Here is a 20,766-nt window from a genome sequence, read left to right as displayed (position 1 = left end):
GGCTGGGTAGCCCCCTGCTGCAACAAACCTCAGTATGTTTCAAACGCATCAACAGCAGAAACAGTAAACAGGGCTGTGAAATATACTGGCTGTGTATCGTTCACCAACTGTTCTCCAACCAGTGTGTTATAGAATATGGCATCATTATAGTCAACACCTCAAACCCTTGATCATTCTACCGCCATGTCTTATGTCTGATGAAATCCGCGTCTCTCAACTAAATCCTTGGTTATACTGAAAAAAGAAGAAAGATGCTTTGAGAGTTTCGCCTGTAAACTGTGCATGATGGGTCACCTGGGTTCTGTTCGCCATAATGTTCACCTTTTTCACTTGGGACTGTTTATATTGGCCTCTACTCTCCAACCACACATCTTTACCACTGACAGACATGAAATGCAAACACCCCCCCCCCCCCCCCCCTCCCCTTTCTCCTCTGGATGAATAGCAAGCAGTATAAAGGCCCTGGAGCCCTGGACCATCTAATCCAAGGATTCTCTCAAATGTGAGAAAAGGCTCCTTGAGCACACAGGCTGCTGCCTTGACTTCATCTGTTTGCATATCTCTTATTCAAATACAGACAGGAGCCACCTGAGCCGGGCTGAGTGTTTCTGGACGTGCAGATGTTGAAATGCCTTTAAAGGAAAGAGAGGTTTTACCGCAGAAAAACAAGCACTCCTTTTAAACATTTTGACAGCTTTTTTAATTTGGCTTATAATTGATGTTTATTTTAATTTTATTTTTCATACTAATTCTCATTTTTTTTAAATTCTTAATGCTTTTTTGTTTCACTCATATTTTACCTATTACTTTCTTTATATTGTCTAATTACATGTAAAATATATTGTATTGTTATTTTTGAATCACTTTGAGCTACGTCTTATCATAGGAACATTATTATTAGTATCATCATCAAAGGATGGATAATTAAACCACTTATCAGCATGGCCAAGACAATCCATGACTAGAGCGGCCTCCTTTTGAAAATGCCGACAACTGCATTAAAGAGGTAGTAATGTTCAGGTTAGTTTTATGGACAGAAGCCGCTTTGTTGAGGCGAAGCTGTAATGAGCAGTTTAACCTTGCTACACAGAAGAAGAAAAAACAATCCAGTGCATTATGTACACAAACTCCAATAACATCACAATAGCCGACATACTGGAAGCGGAGATGAATGCCCTCCGTTTGTGACTTGCGTCCTTCTTTGCTCATTTAGTCCGCTCGTACACCGAGACTCCCAGGAATACAAAGCTTTTAACAAGCGCTAAGATATTCATCGTTGCCATCGTGAACAAGCCCAGAAAAAAAGGTATTAGTGCTCCGGGGGAAATTCTTTGCCTGTTGTTTTTTTTTTTTCTTTGCGCTTAAATAATTTACGCAGTTGCATGTAAGACAAAGTTGCATTCACTTGCTTCATTATATTTTAATACAGAGCAAATCATGCTCTGCAGCAACGTTTAACAGCCCTTTCTGCAGTGATTGCTCATAAATCTGCTCCAGCAATGCAAACACATTAAATATATCCTTCTCACCCTGCCCTTCTCTTCTGTCCGGGGATTTGTGTTCGGACGGATGCCAGATCAAATTCCTCCGCAGGTGTTGCGTTATTACGGAGATAACAGCCGGTGGGGTTTACCCAGAGTTCACCGGGACTCATAAAAGAAGAAAAGAATAGACAATTACACATTATGTTATGTGTTATTATTGTGCTATTATTACTGGAAATGCCGTGTGCTGCAAGGGCTCAAATAATGAACTGAACTCCCCTTAAGGTTAATAAAAAAAGTGACCTCCGGTCGGGTATTGACAGGCCGTCGTCACTCTGCACAGCCACGGCTTTCATAAGTCCACGCAATTCAGAACTGCTCCCTATACAGTGGCAGCAGTGACTGATCATTGTAATTGAAAACCGCCGCTAACACGGCCGTTGTCAAGGTCAGGTCACAGCATGGTGTGCCAGAATGATGTTACACAGTAAGTGTGAAGTCTAAAGCCATAAGCTCTCTCACAAGGTCTCTGCAGTTGTCGCGTTGGCGTTAAACTAGCTTGTGCTGGGCTCCCTAGAGGTACGCAGTTAGCTCAGCTCTCCTCCATCACCTTCTCCCTTACAGAGCAAAGCTCCCCGGCATGTCCCACTGATATGTCATCATGGTTATTTATACTCCCCCACCTCCCCCACGTCGAGTCACACATCTGGACCGTCGGTGACAGATGACAGAGGAGCTCCAAACGCTCTTCTGCGTCCAGAAAGAAATGTGCCTTCTGTAATCTTGTCACGTTGATAAATTAAGATGTGGAAAAAAACGCCATCAAAGTCTAAAGGGTGCATCGCTGTGACGAAGAAGTGGGCGTACTGCCATGGTCCACGTTCTATATTAAATTCCTTCTGTAACCTCAGAACACCAGACCTCAGCAGCAGCTTATATATATATAGCAAGTGGCGAAAAACTAGAAAAACATGTTTCTTCCAGTAGCAATCTCACCTCTGTGTGTTTGGTAATGAAATGAAAGTCGGCGTACACTGGAAACGGTGACCCATCGGTCTCCCTCTGTTATAAGGCAGCTGCCCGGTGAAGGTATTTATAAAGGTGGGTGCCGGGGCGTTGGGTGTCCTGTCCCTCAGGGAGAGGCTTGGGTTACGACTGCCAGAAACCTGAGGCCTGATGTCTGCATCAAAAGTGAATTCCACTTAACGTGCCACATCCCTTTCCAACATGACCTGGGGGCTTCGGAGGTCTGAGACTCCTTTATATAGTGCATACCATGTTTGTTTGTGCTAGCCGGGGGGGGGGGGGGGGGGGGGAGTGTGGCTAAAAGTGGCATGGCAATGGCGGTGTGAGACCGATCGGACGTTTGGCAACGAGTACCCCGTCTTCCCTGTTTTCCACTCCCCCCCTCCCACACTTGACACCTCCCTGACTCCCCCCTTCATTCCTTTGCAGGACAATTGGCTGTATTGATCCCGAGAGCCTGGCCCGACATTCACGGTTGCAGGAGACATGTGAGCGAGATTGCTGAGGTGAATTCCTAAATTCCCTCTGCCTCATTTCAGCTGCCGTCGTAGTTTAGGAGAGATAATGTTACTAAACCATTATTATAACCCCCCACCCCTCCCCTCCCCCGTCGCACGGATAAACTGAGCTCAGCAGAGAGCGGCGCTCAAAGGTCGGGGGTCACGGGCATCAAGTGTGTGGACGGTGTAGGGTTTAGGAGGCAGTGGGATGCAGAATGAGTGGTGTGTGGATCCCCCATAGTTTTCTTCCCACTCCCACTGGTATTAGAATAATATGTATTTGTGTTAGAGGGGAGATGATTCATATTACTCAAAATCACTGGCATAGTACGGGTGAGATCGGCCTCTCGCTGCGCATTTTTTCTTCTCATTAAAGGTGTCCGTGCCCAGAGGAGCAAACCAGTGCCTACAATACATTTCCATGTAGTGCCAGCACTGCCTTTTCTTCTCTTTGTGTGCTGTCTCTCCTCGCAGAAGAAATTCACTGTGTGTGGGTTGAGGTGAGGGAAAGGGTCACAGCTTTTTTTATCGCTGCATTATTTAAGATCCTGCCGAGTTTTTTCTTTTTTTTTTTCAATCTTAGCAAATTCATCCAAGTCAAAAGCGCAAATACAATCTTAAGAGAGGGGAAGAAAGGGAGAATGTAACTTGTGGAGCCTGAGGTGGGCTATGACTCACCTAGACATTGTTCAGAGGGAGTGAAAGAAAAAAACAACAAGTTCAATAGCAGTTTCCATTGAGCTGTGCTTAAAGCCACCTTTCTCTTAACAAGCTGCAGTGAGAGGTGTTTTGCCTACCAAGCTTGCCTGCAGCTCTCCGCAGGGCAATTATGTCACGACGGGCCAGTCAGAATGATGTGTATCTCTCTGTTAGAAGGCAGCTCTGCTGCAGCAAAAGGCTCTGACTAGGAATATTATTATTATCTCCAGGATCCTCTCCACAGCAACAATGGTGCCGCATTGTGAGAGCTCTGGAGAAAGCTGTTTTTGAAATAATCCGCCTGCCTGTTATCCTGCCTCTCAGACAATAACATCCAGAAAGGCTTCTTTTTTTTTCTTTTTTTATTTACTTTCCACCACCCACACTGACAATGGGGTAAAGGCTTTACGACAAAAGGATGATGTGGATATGGGGACAGTGAGTTTTTCCGTGACCCTGTCCTATCACACCTCCTTGCAGCAGTCCCCCGAGGGAGCCGGGATTTGGTTGTGGCTGTTGACCAGCCAATCAGGGAGCGGTGAGCCGTGTGTTAAAGGGCTATCTGCCATCTCGGCTGCCGAGAAGCCTGGAGAGCCAGGAGAAACCACCGGGGCCTGATCCATATCAGGGCCACAGAGAAATGACGAACAGGCCCTGATTCCACCGGGAGATTACCTGTGGTTCTTATCGCTGCTGGCACACATTTTGACATTAAAAAGGAAAGGGGCCACGCCCTTTCCCTCGTCAGCTGTGCTGTGCTGAACCGAGCTGCTGCTTTTGTTTGCCTTTTTTTGTCTCTGTCTTTCTCTCTCTTTGCCCATTTCCATGGTCTCAAGCCGGACTTGATCATAGTTCAATGGCTGTGTCACACTGACCCTTATCTCGCCCTAAAAGAGACACTACTAACTCCCTCTCCTGGTATTGGTAGACCCCCCCCCTCCTTATTCCCCTATGCCTGACAAGGCAAGTGAGCCACGCATGCTTTTAAACCACTGAGCTTGGATCTGCTGTTGAATTAATTGAGTTAAATGGATTGCGATGGTTGAGATGATTTGTCTGTCGGCTTTTATTGCCGCAATTTAGACTGTGCCTCATTGCATTATGCCACTTAATGAGAGCCCTTCGCAGGCGTTTTGTCTCTGCTGGTATTAACATGCACAGGTTCACTTCACAGGAGAAAGTGGGCGCGAGCCAGCCCTAATTTCCTGCAAATCCTAGTCGATAATCAACTGAAAGCACTTCCCCCTGACTCTGTCACTGCCATTTTATAATTCCCTACCTGTTTCACGCATCCTTTTTTTTAGTGTGTAATCTGTGGGGTTGGAATTGTGATTTGTGACCTCCGCCATCCTTCTCCCCCCACCACCAGCCCGCCTCCATCCTTCATCCCAGGGCCTTTTGCGGGGAGTTTGAGCAGCTCTGGATTCTCTCCGGTGAAATATGCCTTGTCCTTTTTCCTTCATTTCTCCTTATCTGGTTAGTGCTGGCTGTGGGCCTGCTGAGGCGTTGATTTGTGACCCTCTCTGTCTGCACCAGCGAGAGGCTTTAATGCAGTGCATGCCTCTGCCCTTCTCCCTACTGATGAAACAGGACCCTGCATTCCCCTGATAGACTGCTAATTTGTATACTAAACTGACAGGCAGCCGTGATAAGGGCTAGCAACTGCACAGCCAGGGGAGGGACGGGAGGAGTGAGCGGCGGCGTGGGGCGCGGTAAGCGAGACGAAGGGTAATATTTTACACAAAGCTCAAGCCCCCCCCCCCCCCCCCCGCTCCTCTCTCGGCATTCATTTCCCTGCGTCTGTTGCTAGGGGGAGAGGGAGCAGGAGTCGTCAGGCCTGGCCCTCTGTCAAGCACACACACATGCGTTCTACATGCCTATGAAAATGGCATTCGGGCTCAAGTATAAAGAGGATTGTGTGTGTCTCGTTGTGTGCGTGCGAGGGAAGACCACTCCATTCTACACGGCCACTATGGAATTCATTATCATCTTAATGATGCTCCAGTGGAGGCGAGTGTCTGTTGGTTGACAGTTGCGTGGGAGGTTTCTTCTCTCTTTTACCGTTCCATGCCGCATATCTCACCGCACTCGCTGGGGGTTTGCTGTCTTGCCGGCCCACACCTGTGCTGACGAGCAGGCGGTGGCGGCGGCGGTGGTAATGGTGGGTGGGAATTGGAGGCAAGGTAGACGGTGCCTGTTCCCCCTGCCATGGGAATGCGTAGCGCTGCTGCGGCTTATAATAAACGACCGCTCGGGAGGTCATTAACTTTCCGGAACGGCGCGAGGACAAATGCTGGGGGGAGATAATTAATTTGGTGTCTCCCGTTGCATCCTGGGAGCTGTAGGCCTACTGTGCGACGTCTAATTCTACATCTGTTGTCAAACAGAGCATTAAGTGGACGTGCAGGGTGAAAGGGCGAGGGTATTTGAGGGGCCTGAGTGGGTGCTGATAGGAATGTTTATCAAAGCAGCGAGCTACTCCCACACGGAGAGAAAACCAGCCCCGCTCGCGTCTGATGGGTGGTTTTACTGATAAGCTTCTTCATGTCAGTGTTGAAGATCACTGTGGAACACTGTTCTACATAGGAAACACGCATGCTCAATAATACAATCACATTCAGGTTGATGTGTAATCCTAAAAAAGAGGACTCTAAGGACTGGAGGTGACAGCGAATAGAAAATTGGAAGAGAGGGCAGTGAAGGAGGAAGTTGACAGTGATGAAACACCAAGCAGGGAAGCAAATTAACAGTGTGTGTGTGTGTGTGTGTGTGTGAGTATGAGTGTGTGTGTGGGTCCATGGACAGGTTCTGGAGTAATTGACAGCCTGATCGTCCATGCCTGAGAATGTGCCCTCTTGCCCGCTTCCCATCTTCTCTTCAGTATTTGAAGATACTTTCCTTTCACGCCACCTTTAAGTGTCGTGTCCTCTTCTACAGGACCATGCAGGGTCTTCCTACACCGGGACGTTTGACCCACTTATTCAGCAGCACAGCAAAGTGTTGTGTGTATTTCTATTACCCGTGATTACACCCTTGGACAACATGCTTCTAGCTATTAGCGGCACTTATAAGGGTTACGCGGATCCGTTCTCATCCGGGTGCACGAATCATTTTGTACAATTGATCATCTTTGTTCAATTAGTTTTGAAATTGAGCTGCAAATCTTTTTACATTTTTTTAAAGACTTTCCTTTTGCAGTGAGAGAAATGTGACATTGAAAGGTGTCTGCTGGTATTTGGTTTGTGGAATAAGAGTGTTAACATCAGTCTGTCAAGAACATAGCATGCACCAAATGACTCAGAACTAAATTGTAATTATAGTCCTCGCAGGCATGAGCCCACAACAAAGCCTACTTACAGGTCTCTTTGTTTTCACGCTACAGCTGTTGTGTTAGCACTGCCAGCTTGTGTTAAAATTCTATCTCTGCCGTGGAGGGGAGGGCTTACCTGCTTTGCTGGGACGGGATGGGGGGCTGTATTAGGAGTTTTGGCTTTGGCTTTTGGCTTTACCTAACCTCTGGCTGCAAGATTTCTTCCTGTTTGGAAATCATTTGCTCAGCTCCAAGGAATGCAGGACATGCGGCGCGAGCTCTCAGATCAAAGGTAGACGGACGGCCTGGGGATCGTTTGATATGAAACAGGGTCTTCGCTGTGTGTGTGTGGGGGGGGGGGGGGGGGGGGAATTGGTCTCTCAGCAGTCTTTACTAAATGGGGTTAATTGAATCTTGGTAATTGCTGACCTTCCTGTCTTGGTGAAATCACAGCCTTAACTGATCAATGTCTTTCATAAATGTATGCCTGAAGGTCATTCATTTGATGGCACCGCCTCCACGGCTGCATGCGTCGCCCCTCTCTCCCCCCATTGTGCTGAAATTAAGCACGGAAGCATTTAACACAGACACATTCACACACACACAAAAGTGCAATTAAGCTTGTCTCAGATTTTCTAAATTAATTAGCTTGCTGTGTTGTTAAGTAAAAGCGATGTGGACATGGAAAATGTTCAAAGCCCCCTCCCCTCCCCCGCTTCTATGCTGCGACTGCAAATGCATTTCGCCTCGCAGTAAATGTCTCACTTATTGCTAGCGAGGGTTTCTGCCTCTCTGCTCTCCCTCTGCGGCTCTGCTATTATCTGGAGATTTATGCAGCCAATAAGTCATTGGTGTTCAGGGAAGTTGGGGACTTTTTAAAACAAACAGCAGTGTAATTTGTAATTTGGCATTCCCTAAATCTGGGAATTATGGTTCTGCATATGGCTCCTTAGGGAGTTAGCACTCTGATGGTGGGTTTACTGGCCCGGCTCCCTCCCTGGCCTCCTTCTTTTTCTTTCTCCCCTCATTCCTTTTACGCCTGCCGAGGAAACGGAAGGATTTCACAGCTGCTGAGAGCTGGGCCCCGGCTGGGCCCTATGACCTCCTTCTTGCGTTCCCCCCCCTCCCTCAGTCTCACTCCCTTTTTTCTCCCTCTCTCCAGCAGTCTCTTTCCTCAGGGAGCTCTTGTGTGGCTCAGAGGAAGCTGAATCATAAAGCATGGCTAATGAATAGAATAGGGAAGGAAAGCTGAGGCCTGCTGACGGCCCTCCAGAGAGGAGGCCAGACCCCTGAAGCCCCAGGCTCAGATAGCAGACGGCCCCCTCAAAGGTCAGGCTTCCTGCGGCCCGCTCCAAGGGCTTTTGGCTCCCAGGCAATGTGGCTTGAATTTCCCCCATTACTTTTTTGAAATGGTTAAATTTGCCTGATTCCTTTGGAAAAGCTGGCCTTTGCTCCTCTTTTTTTTGTCTTTGTCTCTCTCCTTTTCTATATATATATTTTTCCTCAGTCTCGTCTTTCCCCTCTCTGTTTTTTATGGCGGCCAGGGTTGCCTCAACAAAGAGAGTGTGAAGAATTTGTTATACATGACCTCTGCACACCACAACCGCAGGCAGCTCCGACTGCCAGCAGCACAGCCCCGTGAAAAAATGTCAACTTGACCAGCGAAACCCAGAAAGTTCTACAAAAACAACAGCGAGCCAAATCAGGGCTCTGCTTTGACATGCCTTTTTAAGAAGTGCTTTTGTAAGCCGGCCTTGTAATTGTGGATTATACGACTGACTCGCACAGACTTGGCAGGTGCATAACACAGCATTAAAGGCTAAATATTGGTTGTTGATGTGACTTGGAATATGTTTGGAACATAAAACGCCTCACTGCACACTCAAAATAGCCAGAATAGGAATGAGGAGAACTAGGTCGTCTTGGCGTTTTCTCTTTTCTTTCTGGAGAACATTGTGTCTGCCTTGCTCTCCCGATAACCACCCTGGTCATAACAGTTGTTTTAACTGTTATACTGACTTATGGCGTGACCTACCTTGTCTTTTTTTTTTTTTTTTGCTTTTGTGACCCGTGCCACACTAAGCAAGGCCCCAAGCCAGCTCCCGTGTCCATTTGACAAGCTTCATTTCATTCTGAGCCCATATTTTTCTTCCAGGGCCTTCGGGGCCATGATTCAAGGCTGAGGTTGTGCCGCTGCGCTGCCGAGGCTTGGTACTGGAGCGTTTAATGTCGTCCAAAGCTAACAAAGAGCCTGTGTTGTAGCCTGCCGTCCCGGTTCTGGGAGACTGAGAGAAGGCGATGCACATCCCTCTGCTCTGTAGTCGACTGTAAGAGGAAACAGGAAACATCTCCATTCAGCTGAGTGGTCGCCCTCCATTAAGTGTTGCGCTTATGAAGACAAAGCAAAGAGGCGTGACCTCTTTGACCTCCTTTGACATTTGCATCAGGCTATTGAAATACCTTAAACACACCTCTTTCAATAAATACTGTAGTTTATTAATCTCATAACTAACTATGCTATTGCTGTCGTTTAAAATGGACCCTAATGATATCGAGCATCATGTTTGGTTCGTTGCTGTAGAATTTGACTTGTGGGCCAATATTTCCATCATTATCGAGAGATAATTCGGGGTGTTTATCTTCTTCATGTCTGCTGTTATGGCGGTGATCTGTTTTTCTATACGGCTGCTGTGTGAGGAGAGCAAATTGTTGAGAGAATGAAAGGGATAAACACCGTGCAGAACAGTAACACAGTGGCACTGAAGGAGAAATCGGGAGGTCTTGGAAAGAAGAGGACGTCCTCAAAACACTTGTGAAGAACTAACACGGATGCCAAGGACAGCCATCTGTGTTTACCAAATGATTTGCTTTCTCTTTTTGTCTCTGTCGCTCTTGCACTCACTCTGATTCACTGTTCATTCTTTACATATGCTCCCTTTGTGCCGCATAAAATACAAGCATGGCAGTTAAGGACACCCGGGCCCTTTGGGCGGAACATATGTTCAGCTCTGGCAGCTTTTTCCAAGTGTGCAGAACCCAGATGAGAGGCAGGCAAAGCAAAGGGAAATCTGGGTTTTAAACAAAAAACCCTATATGGGCTCATATTCCAGGCCGGGGAGGATGTTTCATTGTTAATATTATCTTCCAAGCACACTGATTTCTTTGCACAACACCAGGTTTTGTATGGATTTACAGCTTTCTGGTGGTAGTGTTTCAACATGTCCCGCCCGGGAACATGTGTAAAAATGTATGGTGTGTTTTGATTTGGGTGGTGCTTGCCAAATTTCTACATGTCCATCTAAAGCAGGAGGAAAATACCTTGCAGTGTTTAGTCTAGAAGTCTCAACCTCCCATACAAGCAGGTTTCCAGTGTTCCCTGTCAGTCACATCAGCCAAATCAGCAACGACTGGTTTCGATCCAATAAATTCTCTCGTTCTTGACAGATCATCTGTTTACTCCCAGTGTGGTCTGATATTGTCTTTAATATTACGTTTGTGAAATAAGGATATTGCTTTTAGAGTAGAACCACATTCTACTCATGAGATGTGTTATTCCATTCAAAGATATTGCAGGGCAAAATGTGATTTCTGAGCAGCAGCGCGTATGCAGGAGCCTTTGTGCTCGAACGCTGCACAGCCACTTCCTCATCTCTGACAGCATTTCTTTTGAGGATTTTCAGGTGGCACAACACTGCCACCTAATGTTGCCTCCACGGGAAAAAGCCAAAGCGGGGCCATCAGACAGAGAGGGGAGCTCTTCTTGTCTCGCTGATTGTTGTACTTTCATTGACTCTAAAATGCTGGACTTTTCCTGCAGGCACTAGTGGCTACATTACTTTTGATGGATTATAATAATAATAATAAATATATAAGTCAGGTTGGATTCAGCTCATTAGACAAATCCACTAAAGGTCTGCATTCTTGTTTCTCCAGGTGTCTAATGTAGGATCAGAGAAGCTCTTCTCCCCCACCACACCCAAAGGTAAGCATCCGCTCTGCTTTCTCCATTCATTTCATTTTTCCTCCTCTGCCTCAACAACTGAGGTTTTTGCAAATGATTCCCAATTTCCTCCGCTCTAATCCTGCAGCGCCCATTCAGATTTAAATGTCAGCAGACATAAACAAGGTCTGGTGGCTACATATGCATACATTTTTTTTTTGCCTGAGTGCAGAGTGGCGTTTGTTGGACGACCCCGCCAAAGGCTTAGCCCTTCTACATATTGGTTCATTAGAGGGGATTTAGAGCCTCCCTGCCACATGCTCCCACAAATGGGAACTTCCCTCAGGCAATACGAGATCTCTGACAGCAGGCCTGGACCATAATAGATGCCAAAGGAAATAGAGAGAAAGAGCTTTGTCAGCCCCCCAGACAACACAAACTATGTGCGTGCGTTAACATATGCACATATGTGGATTACAACGCTTTTGCTTTTCTATGCTGGTGCATAATCTCACATGATGTTGCGTGGCCCCGTGCATCCAACCACTTGCATGCATCGGTGTGGCCGTAAAACGTCGGCACCTCTACATTCACTAAAAGCAAGGATGCCTGCTGGGTCAGAGCAGGGAGGGAGATGTCAAGTTGTGAACGTAGGGGGGCGGGGGGGGCGGAGGAGAGGCACGATCGGCCTACTAGTGACAGATAGCAGCATGCAGACCACGTCCCCCCAGGGCAGGAACCAGGAAGCAGGGCCATTAACACAAGCAGAGGGTGGTGGAGGTGGAAGTGCAGAACAGCGTAAAGTAAGGAGGGTTGGGGGGGGGGGGGGGGGGGTTGTCTGCAGACAGACTGGACAATCAGATCAGCTTGCCTCAGCTGGACTGTTGAAAATCATAATAGACACACAGTTGGGTCTTTGACATCACACAGATATATTTTACTCCTGCTTACCTTTTTACTGCATTTGCCCAATTTTTGTTGAAAAATGTAGCCCTGATGGCCAAACTAACTATCCTTAGATTATATATTAGTATGATGGGGATAACAGTCATTGTAAGCAATCTTATTTTGTTTTTCATCTTAGTTTTCATTTTGGGACATTCATACATTTTGGTAACAACAAATTAGAGGTATTTGCCTTTTATTCAGAACATGCGCTGAAAGCTATATTCCCTCCCAGCAACATGCGACGGCTGGGTTCAGCACAGTAGCGTTGGCTGTTAAGTGGAAAAGCATGGCTGACGGGGAGGAGGAGGGAAACCAGGCCTGTCGGCTGTGTGATGTAGATGACCTGTGACCGGCGGCGGCGTCGTGAAACCAGCGCTCACGCTGACAATGACTTCCAGACTCGCATGGTTTAGAAAACAACTAGACCGCGTCCAACTCCATCTATTCTCCACCAGGTTGCTGGACCACTGCTGTTGTCAGCTGTCAGGGTGTTGACTTATTTCCCCACATGCCCGTACAGAACACGGCTGCATAGCAACCGTACTGCGCTGTGCAGAGCAGCTAGTGCAGGCGGTTGTCTTTCCCACACATCGACACACTCAGACACCCCTTCCATGTCGCCTGGCAAACGGGAAGCCTCTGTGGATCTTGCTAATGCGCACACGGGGCCAAGGATTAGGACCCTGGAATTACATCCAGACAATCCAATCAGAGTCTCTCCTGATTGTCACACAGATCAAGCAGATCCTGTTTGGGTAATGTGGAAGAAGGGCACCGGATTAGAATCAGGGGTTAGAAAGGGTGAGGCAGCGAAGAAATCAGTGGTTTGATGAAGTGATTTGGTGACGATGTTATCGCACCACGATTGCAGCGCTGCTACCAGCCGGCTCTTTTTCTTGCATCCCAATGTTGTTTTGAGCTGTAATGGATTCTAGGACAGTGTTTGTTTTTGGCCTAGACTGGTTGATGTGTGTGTGTGTGTGTGTGTGTGTGTGTGTGTGTGTGTGTGTGTGTGTGTGTGTGTGTGTGTGTGTGTGTGTGTGTGTGTGTGTAATACAAAGCAGCCCACAGGCTGTTTTCCTCTGGTTTAGAATGCAGCGTATGTGTCCCATTACCGGTCTCGCTCACGGTCCTGTGGGACCAATGAAAAGCCTGCTTTCCTCTGATCACCAGGCCTGTCGAGCTGCTGGCTTGGAGACACTCCGACAGATGCACACACACACACACACACGCGCACACACACACTCATCATTGCACACATAAATATATAATGCTGTGATGATGTTTGGCTTGTACATTTCTCTAGGTAATGAGTGTTATTCCATTTAACTCTCCCTTTGCCTTTCAACCTCCTGCTCCTTTTTGAACTTTATTTTGGTGAGAAGTTACGGCTACAAACCGTTGAGGTTAAGTCCAAATTGCACACAGGCCCACAGTCTGTCACGTTAATGAAACGGTTGAGGGTTAACGGGGGGGAACCAACATAGTAATCAGTGGAGGCAGAGCGCTGTAATTATGCACACAGAACACGGCTTTTGGCAAAACCCAGACATTGGTGCTATTTACTTTTTATCATCTCTGCGTCGCATGCTAACAGTGCAGATAATGGAAGCTAATAGTATAACACGGCACGCACTGCATTCCTCTATGGATGTTGCAATGGTGTAGTGGAGGGTATACGCAGGTATACGGGGTATACCCACTTCTTTTTCTGGTGGTGTACAGTAGGGGTGTAACGGTACATGTATTTGTATTGAACCGTTTCGGTACGGGGTGCTCGGTTCGGAACGGAGGCGTACCGAACGAGTTTCCATACGGACATATTAAGTAGAGGACCGCATGTGTGGAGGATGCTGCAGCCGCACATGCAGCTACTTTATGCTAATCAGAGGCACCGGGCTCGACTCGCTGCCTCGGGAACGCTCGCGAACGCTCGCAAAAATCTGTTGTTTGAAGGTCTCCCGTTTGGGAACACTTCGGCTTCCCGGTGAGATACAAACGGGGACAAAGAGAGGTTGATAAAACCAAAGCGGTTTGCCGACATTGTTCATGTGAGGTCGGGTATATTTCTGGCAACACGTCAAACCTGTTGACGCATTTGAAACGGCACCACCCCCACGTGAACATCGCTACAACGAGGAGAAAGACGAGCGTAACGTTAGTGCAAACATAGCTCCCCACCGCGTTTAAACCGCCTCTCCCTGCCCTGTTCAATTTTGCACCATCAGATGGAGAAAATATTTGTTTTTAAAGAAACAGTCTGTTATTTTTATTTATTTTTAGTCTGAGCCTTATTCATGTTATTTAATCTGAGCAACAACTTGAAACTGTTTAGTGTTGCAACTGTTCAATTTTGCACATCAGATGGAGAAAATATATTTTTTAAAGAAACAGTCTGTTATTTTTATTTTTTAAATAAATATTTTAAATACTTGTATTTATATTTTTGAGCAGCATTCTAGCTCCAGTGCATGTTCCTACTGTTAAAAGCACAAAAGTAATAAACAACTAGCACATTTATATTTTGCATTTTGTTTTCTTACTGTACCGAAAATGAACCGAACCGTGACCTCAAAACCGAGGTATGTACCGAACCGAGATTTTTGTGTACCGTTACACCCCTAGTGTACAGTATACCCACCTATCAGCCAGAAAGCCATTGGAATATATGGGAGAGTATACCCACTTCCTCCTCTGTAACCTACCCATCTACCTAGCAGTACACCCACCTCATCAACTACCACCACACCACTGGATGTTGCTACCCGAATGCTAGCACACGTCTGTCTGTGTTGGTGGTTTGGAGGTAGGAAGGTACAGCGAAGGGCGAGCATTATCTAACAGCTATTGGTTTTTGTTCATTTTCCTTTCTTAAGCCTCCTGCAAAGTATCGATTTCCTGGAGGATGGCATGTTTAAGTAAAAGTGCTGTGAAGACTTGAGCTCCTCTTATTGAATCGCAGGTCAGAGTGGACCGTTGTCACTTCGCTCGGAGGCGAATGAGAAGCTAAATGTAGCCGCTGAGCACCTCCACAGAGCACAGATAAACACTTCCCTGGCAGGCCCCTTCTTGTAACATTTCACAACGCTGCGCTGATGGAAGTGGCGGAGAGTTACCGCCTAGCCGTCAACCGCTCAGAATATCTGAGGACATCTTTGGAATCTGCAGCGACTGTGTTAAATGTTGCTGGTCTTCTCTGCGTTGCTAGACGCTACTTGCCATGGTGCGAGGGTGAACCTGTACGCTGCACGGTCCACCAGACAAAACGTGGGGCATCTTGGGATAGCGGGAGAAAGATTGGTGCGAAACCCATTTTTGAAGTGGATTTGTGCCCTTGTAATCCTGATTAATTTTGACCCGTTGTGCTCATTTTAAACAGAGCATTACAGTAAGCGTGAACACAGCAAGCTCCGGGGCGAAACCAGGAGCTTAGCGGCTTTGGGAGGCTTAGCTGCAGATGGCATTTTAAGCCGGACTTAATAAATTGTTTCCATTAAACTTACCGGCCCACACATACTGGATTAGACCAGAGGAACAAAGGAAGGGGAGAGCATGCAGACGAAGAAGAAGAAAAAAAGCACACACACTGCTGCCATCGTGCACATCTGACTCTGTTAACATCTCTCTGAGGCCACATGAAAGGTGAAGACGAGGTTAGCGTGGTGTTCGGGGACAGAGCAAAGCTTTCGGACATGAATGCAAAATCCACTCACTTTAGATCTCTTGCTCGTCAGGGATGTTGGACCAATTTGCTTAATTGACACAGAAGTAAACAAACAAAAAAGATGTATAAACCATTTAGCTTGGCAGTGGATTTAGGGCTTATCCTCTAACTGTTTATATATAAACACATTACCGATGCGGTAGCTTAAGGATTTCGGCTCTGCCCGTACCCTTGTTTTTTCTTTTTTCTTTTTTCTTCTTTGGAGCCTTTTTTGCTCATATATCAATCTTCCATTGTAGGAAATCAATTCCTTATGGTAGAACCACGCCTCTCCCCTCTCCTATCCTCAGCCCGCCTCCACCGTACCGCCTTCCCCCATCGGCTCATGGCTCGCTCCCTAAGCTCTCATTATGTGCTACACAGTCCAGGGTCCCCGTGTCGAATCGCTAATCAACCACCCTGTCTGCAGGCCAGCTCCCTCAATAGGTGCTGAGTGGCCTTTGTTCCGCCACTGCTGTTTGCTGCATGTCAATAAAAGAGCTATGGCCTTCTCTTCTTCTGTTACCTGGGCCAGCCACCGCTACAGGCCCCGCTCCTGCAGAGAAAGCTTACGGGAAAATGAAACACAGTCCCACCTGCTGGATGCTGAATGCCGGAGAAGGGAGGAAAGGACAGGGATTGGACAGGGAGCGGCAAGGTCAGGGGCAGAGGGGATTGAGGGCATCTCAGCCATAGTGAAGTAGATGAGAGAGCATGTTTGTATTCGGCCGGGCAGCTCTCCTCTGGCCAGGTCAGTGTAATGTATCACTAACCCCGGCAGCCGGCTTGACTGTTTGCAGCCTCTCACCCATTAAATAATGAATGGAAGTTGACCCTCTGACCAACTAATCAGCTTTTCGCCGCCGTTGAGTCAGGATTGAGTGGAGGTAGAGGGAGAGTGTGTCTGGCTGGCTGGCTGGAGGGCAGACATGTTGTTGGAAAAAACACACAGAGGCTTCCCTCAGCCAGATTAGCAAACACTGGAATGGAAAGCAGGCACCACCAGGAATCTACGCCTGGGGAAGCTCACCTACTGGGATTTGTTTGACAAAAGTCCACGCAGCTTGCCGAGCATGCTTTCTTTATCATGAAGACCAATGTTCCTGTATTGACATTACACTTATGGTCAAGCTCTGATGTTTTGGGGTTTGGGTACTCACAATCCCTCTTCCCCTGATTTAATTTTCAATATTAAAATGCTACGAACTAGTAGCAGCACACAGAAGGCTGATGGGTTAGCTACCACTCCCAGTTCAGGGGGAGAAAATACTTGGGAGAAATTGGAGGAAACCAAAGAATATGACTTGTTTCTTTATTAATCTCTGGGTTATTACTGTTCACAGACACAGGACAGTTTATGAGCTGGGTGATTTGTCTTTGGAGAAAGGGGCTGATATTAATGCTCCCTTTATTGATAGTGCTAATGCTGTTTGTGCAGCCATCCCTGTCAGAGAGATGAAAATAAATAGGGGGAGCTCGGCGGAGATAAGACACGTGTTTAATTATTAATTGAGCCATTACTGACAGAGATTGCCTTTTTTGATTTAAAGCAGGAGGCCTGCTTCAGGGACAGAAAAAGCAATTACAGAATTCCCAGCTTGCACCGCCGCTGCCCATCGTTTCAGCGTGCGCCGCAAAAGAGGAGTGAAAGGAGACAAAACACTCCCACACACGTACACTCACACACATCCATTTACACCGCTGTGTTCCATAAATTATTTTAATTCTTCTTCAATATTTATGACGTTTTAAATTACGATTACGTCCTCATGTACTATTTATGTAGCCTAGAGTGGCAGGCAGTCAAAGGAACCGAGCCACATTACCCACAATCCTTATATGGCCTGGCACCTTGAAAGCTGACTGAAGGGAATCCTTTGGTTTTTGGACGACTGAGGAAGGGATGTCAAACTGCAGCGGCTCTTACAAGCTGCCTGTTTTCAAAGGCATTTTCTATGCACGGCAATTAACTGGCTTGTAAAAATCTGTGCTGATATGTGATGCTATGCCTGCGTGCACTCTGCAGAGCACTATTATGTCCATTAGAAAGTGGCGGCTCAGTGCAGAGAGCCCAGTGTGCATGAAATATTAACTTAGCCCCTGTTAAGCGTATTGGGTCACTGCTGGTTGAGCTTTGATCGTGAAACAGAAACTCTGCCAGATAGTCGATGTATTTCTCCCTCTTGTCTGTGTTATCCATGCACGTCAGGATGCCTGAAGCCTGTCACTCTGTCCCATCAGTGCCTGTCATCCGTGTCAGCAAGCCCACGGGTGGTGATCAGCTATCGTGACAGCAAATGGGAGTCACACTGATGGCTCTGTGATTAGGCTCCATTGTAGGTCTCTGTGTTCATTGACAGAATATGGATTCAGCTTTAGATGCGGAGAGGGAGCAATTACAGAATCACTTAAGGCCAGTTTAAGGATACGTTGTCAGGGGCATGACCAGCATTCTGACTGCTTTCACTCAACACCATGCGTGTGTAATGCCATGTCAGAGCTGTGCTTCCTGTCTTAGGAACAGGTTGGGCACAGAGGGATTCACAGTATAAGATCAAGTCAAAGGGATGTGTTGAATCACCTCAAAGCCATCTCTCGTACACAACGGAGGCCAGTGGTCCCCTGAGGCTTTTCCCTGCTGTTTCTTCACTCCAGGTTAATTGATAAAGTGCCAGCCTACTACCATCCTAGACTTCCCATGTACTCAGTTCCCCCTCACCTACCCACGGCATCAGCAGCGTCACATGCCGTGCCAGAAAATAAAAGTGAATGTGAATTATTTTTACTGCGTCTTTGACCCGGAGCTGACAATTCAGCTGATGTTTCTGTCGGTGCAGCCACCAACAGGGAGGAGGCATTCTCAATGTTGAAATCAGGTTACAGCCCCGCTGTCATCGAGACCAAACGTTAAGCTATGATGAGTTTTGGCTGATCTTATTCATAAAAGCATTGCAGAGGAAAGATCATTCAATAAATGACTATGTATAGCAAAGTAATCCCATTGACAGCAAAGCTGCGTGCTGAGCCCCACCTTGCTGTGGTCTGGTTCACCGGCCGCTACGCTATAAATCCAGGTCTTAGCTGTGCATAGGGAGCCAGGAAACCAAACACAGTCCTGTCTGCTTTCATGACATCATCCAGAGGTGCTCGGTTCATTTCACAGACCTGTATTTACCGTATCTAGCAAGACACATCGACTGGTTTACTACAGAAGGATGAACCCAAATTAAATTTAGCTGGGATTTAATTGTAATAAACGGATACATGGAATGCTGAAATAACTACATAATGATGACAATGTGTTAAAAGTCTGAAGTCATGCTTTGTTAGTACTGTCTGCAAGACGTCAAGCAAACAACTTTTAAAATGCTTATTTTTTGAATGGAGTTTGACTTGATGGCTTGGCTATGCTAACATTGTACCTTCTCCGTCAACACCTAAAATTACGTCACCTCAGCACGAAAAGGACAGCGACCTGGTTTGTACCATAGACAGGTTTCTCCACATAGTCTAGTCTGGTCTGGTCTCAGTATTAATATGAGCTACTATCATAGAGCTCTGGGCGACCACAGATGGACACATTATGCAAATTTTACATCTTCGCTGCATTTGCGTCAGCAAAAGTCCATCGGCTTTATGCAATATATGCAAATATTCACTTTGTGTTCGGTGTGAAAACAGTATTAGGAAAGGCTTTTTAGCAGATAAGCTGCACTCCCTGCTGCTCGCTGACCAACTTGTGAAACGCAGGTTGACTCCTGGCTAAAATGGATGCAGGCTCTCTGTTTTTTTTAGAGAATAAAAGGGGAAGAATTTGGAAAGGATAACTCTGGAGAGCAGTAGCTCTCATCACATCTTCTGTCTAATCTTAATCCTCCTCCTTCTCCTCCTTCAATGGAGACGCAGCCAGCTGCAGTGTGAAAGGCATCCTCATTGTTTACTTGGAAGAATACATGACCAGTGTCTTATCACAACTGTCAGGCCCGAGACGTAAAGCGTGTCGCCTGTGATCACTCGCAGGTTTTCTTGTTTTTAATCCTATATTCCAAGCTCCCGGTCTTCCTGCCAGCGAGACTGGATTTTTTTTCTCCGCCCTGCATTTGTTTGAAGATCCCAGTTACGCACTATGTGCCTTTTAAGCTCATCTGTGTTGAGCGCTTCGGAGCCAATGTTGTTTGCAGATGAGGCTGTAACGCTCATTGAAGAAGCCAGATGGTCGGCGATTGTGGCCAAACACGACGCTGGGATAATGTACAATCGTTGGCAGGGGGACAGTCGTCAGCCTAGATGGATATTACAAACATGCTTGTAATGGATTGGGACATTTTGGGAAGCGGTTCACACAGGCTTGTAAAGATGGGAAAAGCATCGCCAGGAGCAGAGCGGATGTAAAATGCTTCAGATTCCATGACGGACAAGGACAACCATGCATTGGAAGAATGTGCCAGAGAGGATTGTGGGGGAGATGGGAGATGAACCCTGGAAACAAGATGCTAAATCAAACAGGAAGATCAGCCTGCCATATAAAGTATTTTCCAAGTATTTCCAGATGGGTGGTCCTTGTCGTTGTTTGTTCAGTATTTCTGAGCTCCATACCTTTTCCAGTGGCAGCATATTAGCATCCATGTTTCTGTCAGTGGCTTATCACCGCCACTCCGTCTGGAGTGCAGCGCTGCAGGCTTGGACTGGTATGTATGTTTGACAGAGAGGTGGGTTTGGAGAGGTTTGTGATGGAGCCCAGCTATTAGCCCTGAACTCAACACACGGTAACAGCAGTAACCCGACGCATGCTGCTGAGTGAGGGCTCGCTGTTTGCTTCTGGATTTCACTGGTTTTGCGAGGGCCATTAATCGTTCTAGTGTTTGTTAACACACAGGCGGTCATTTGCTGAGACACAAGGGCCTGCGTTTTTGGCCATTTCAGGGAAGGTTAAAAAAAAAGAACATGCACAGTGTGGTCTCCTCCAATATTCAAGCGGTCATCTGTTTGGCTGTTGTTTTTGGCTCCCGGTGAATTCCCTGCGCTGGGCCCTGGTGGCGGGGCCCCTAATGGCCTCTGACTGGCTGCACTACGCCATTCAGCAGAGCGTGGGCTCCAACCTCCCTGGCTGTGGGGTTAGTGCTGCTGCGTTGAAGGCTGAGCAGCAGGACTGGGAT

The 20,766-nt window shown here is 46.9% G+C and overlaps 1 protein-coding gene across 10 annotated transcripts in view; it reads left to right on the top strand.

The window, feature by feature from the left end:
• The window catches only part of fbrsl1 (fibrosin-like 1), a 320,464-nt gene that overhangs the window by 274,600 nt on the left and 25,098 nt on the right, over positions 1-20,766 (top strand). For all 10 annotated transcript variants that reach the window (XM_084024105.1, XM_084024101.1, XM_084024104.1 and 7 more), the window contains one exon: positions 10,953-11,001. In XM_084024105.1, coding sequence (XP_083880231.1) covers positions 10,953-11,001 — 49 coding nt within the window. The remainder of the gene's footprint in view (positions 1-10,952; positions 11,002-20,766) is intronic.

Source organism: Eutrigla gurnardus (assembly GCF_963514095.1).
Source record: "Eutrigla gurnardus genome assembly, chromosome: 13".
Classification (NCBI taxonomy): Eukaryota; Metazoa; Chordata; class Actinopteri; order Perciformes; family Triglidae; genus Eutrigla; species Eutrigla gurnardus.
This window is presented reverse-complemented; position numbering and strand designations above follow the sequence as displayed.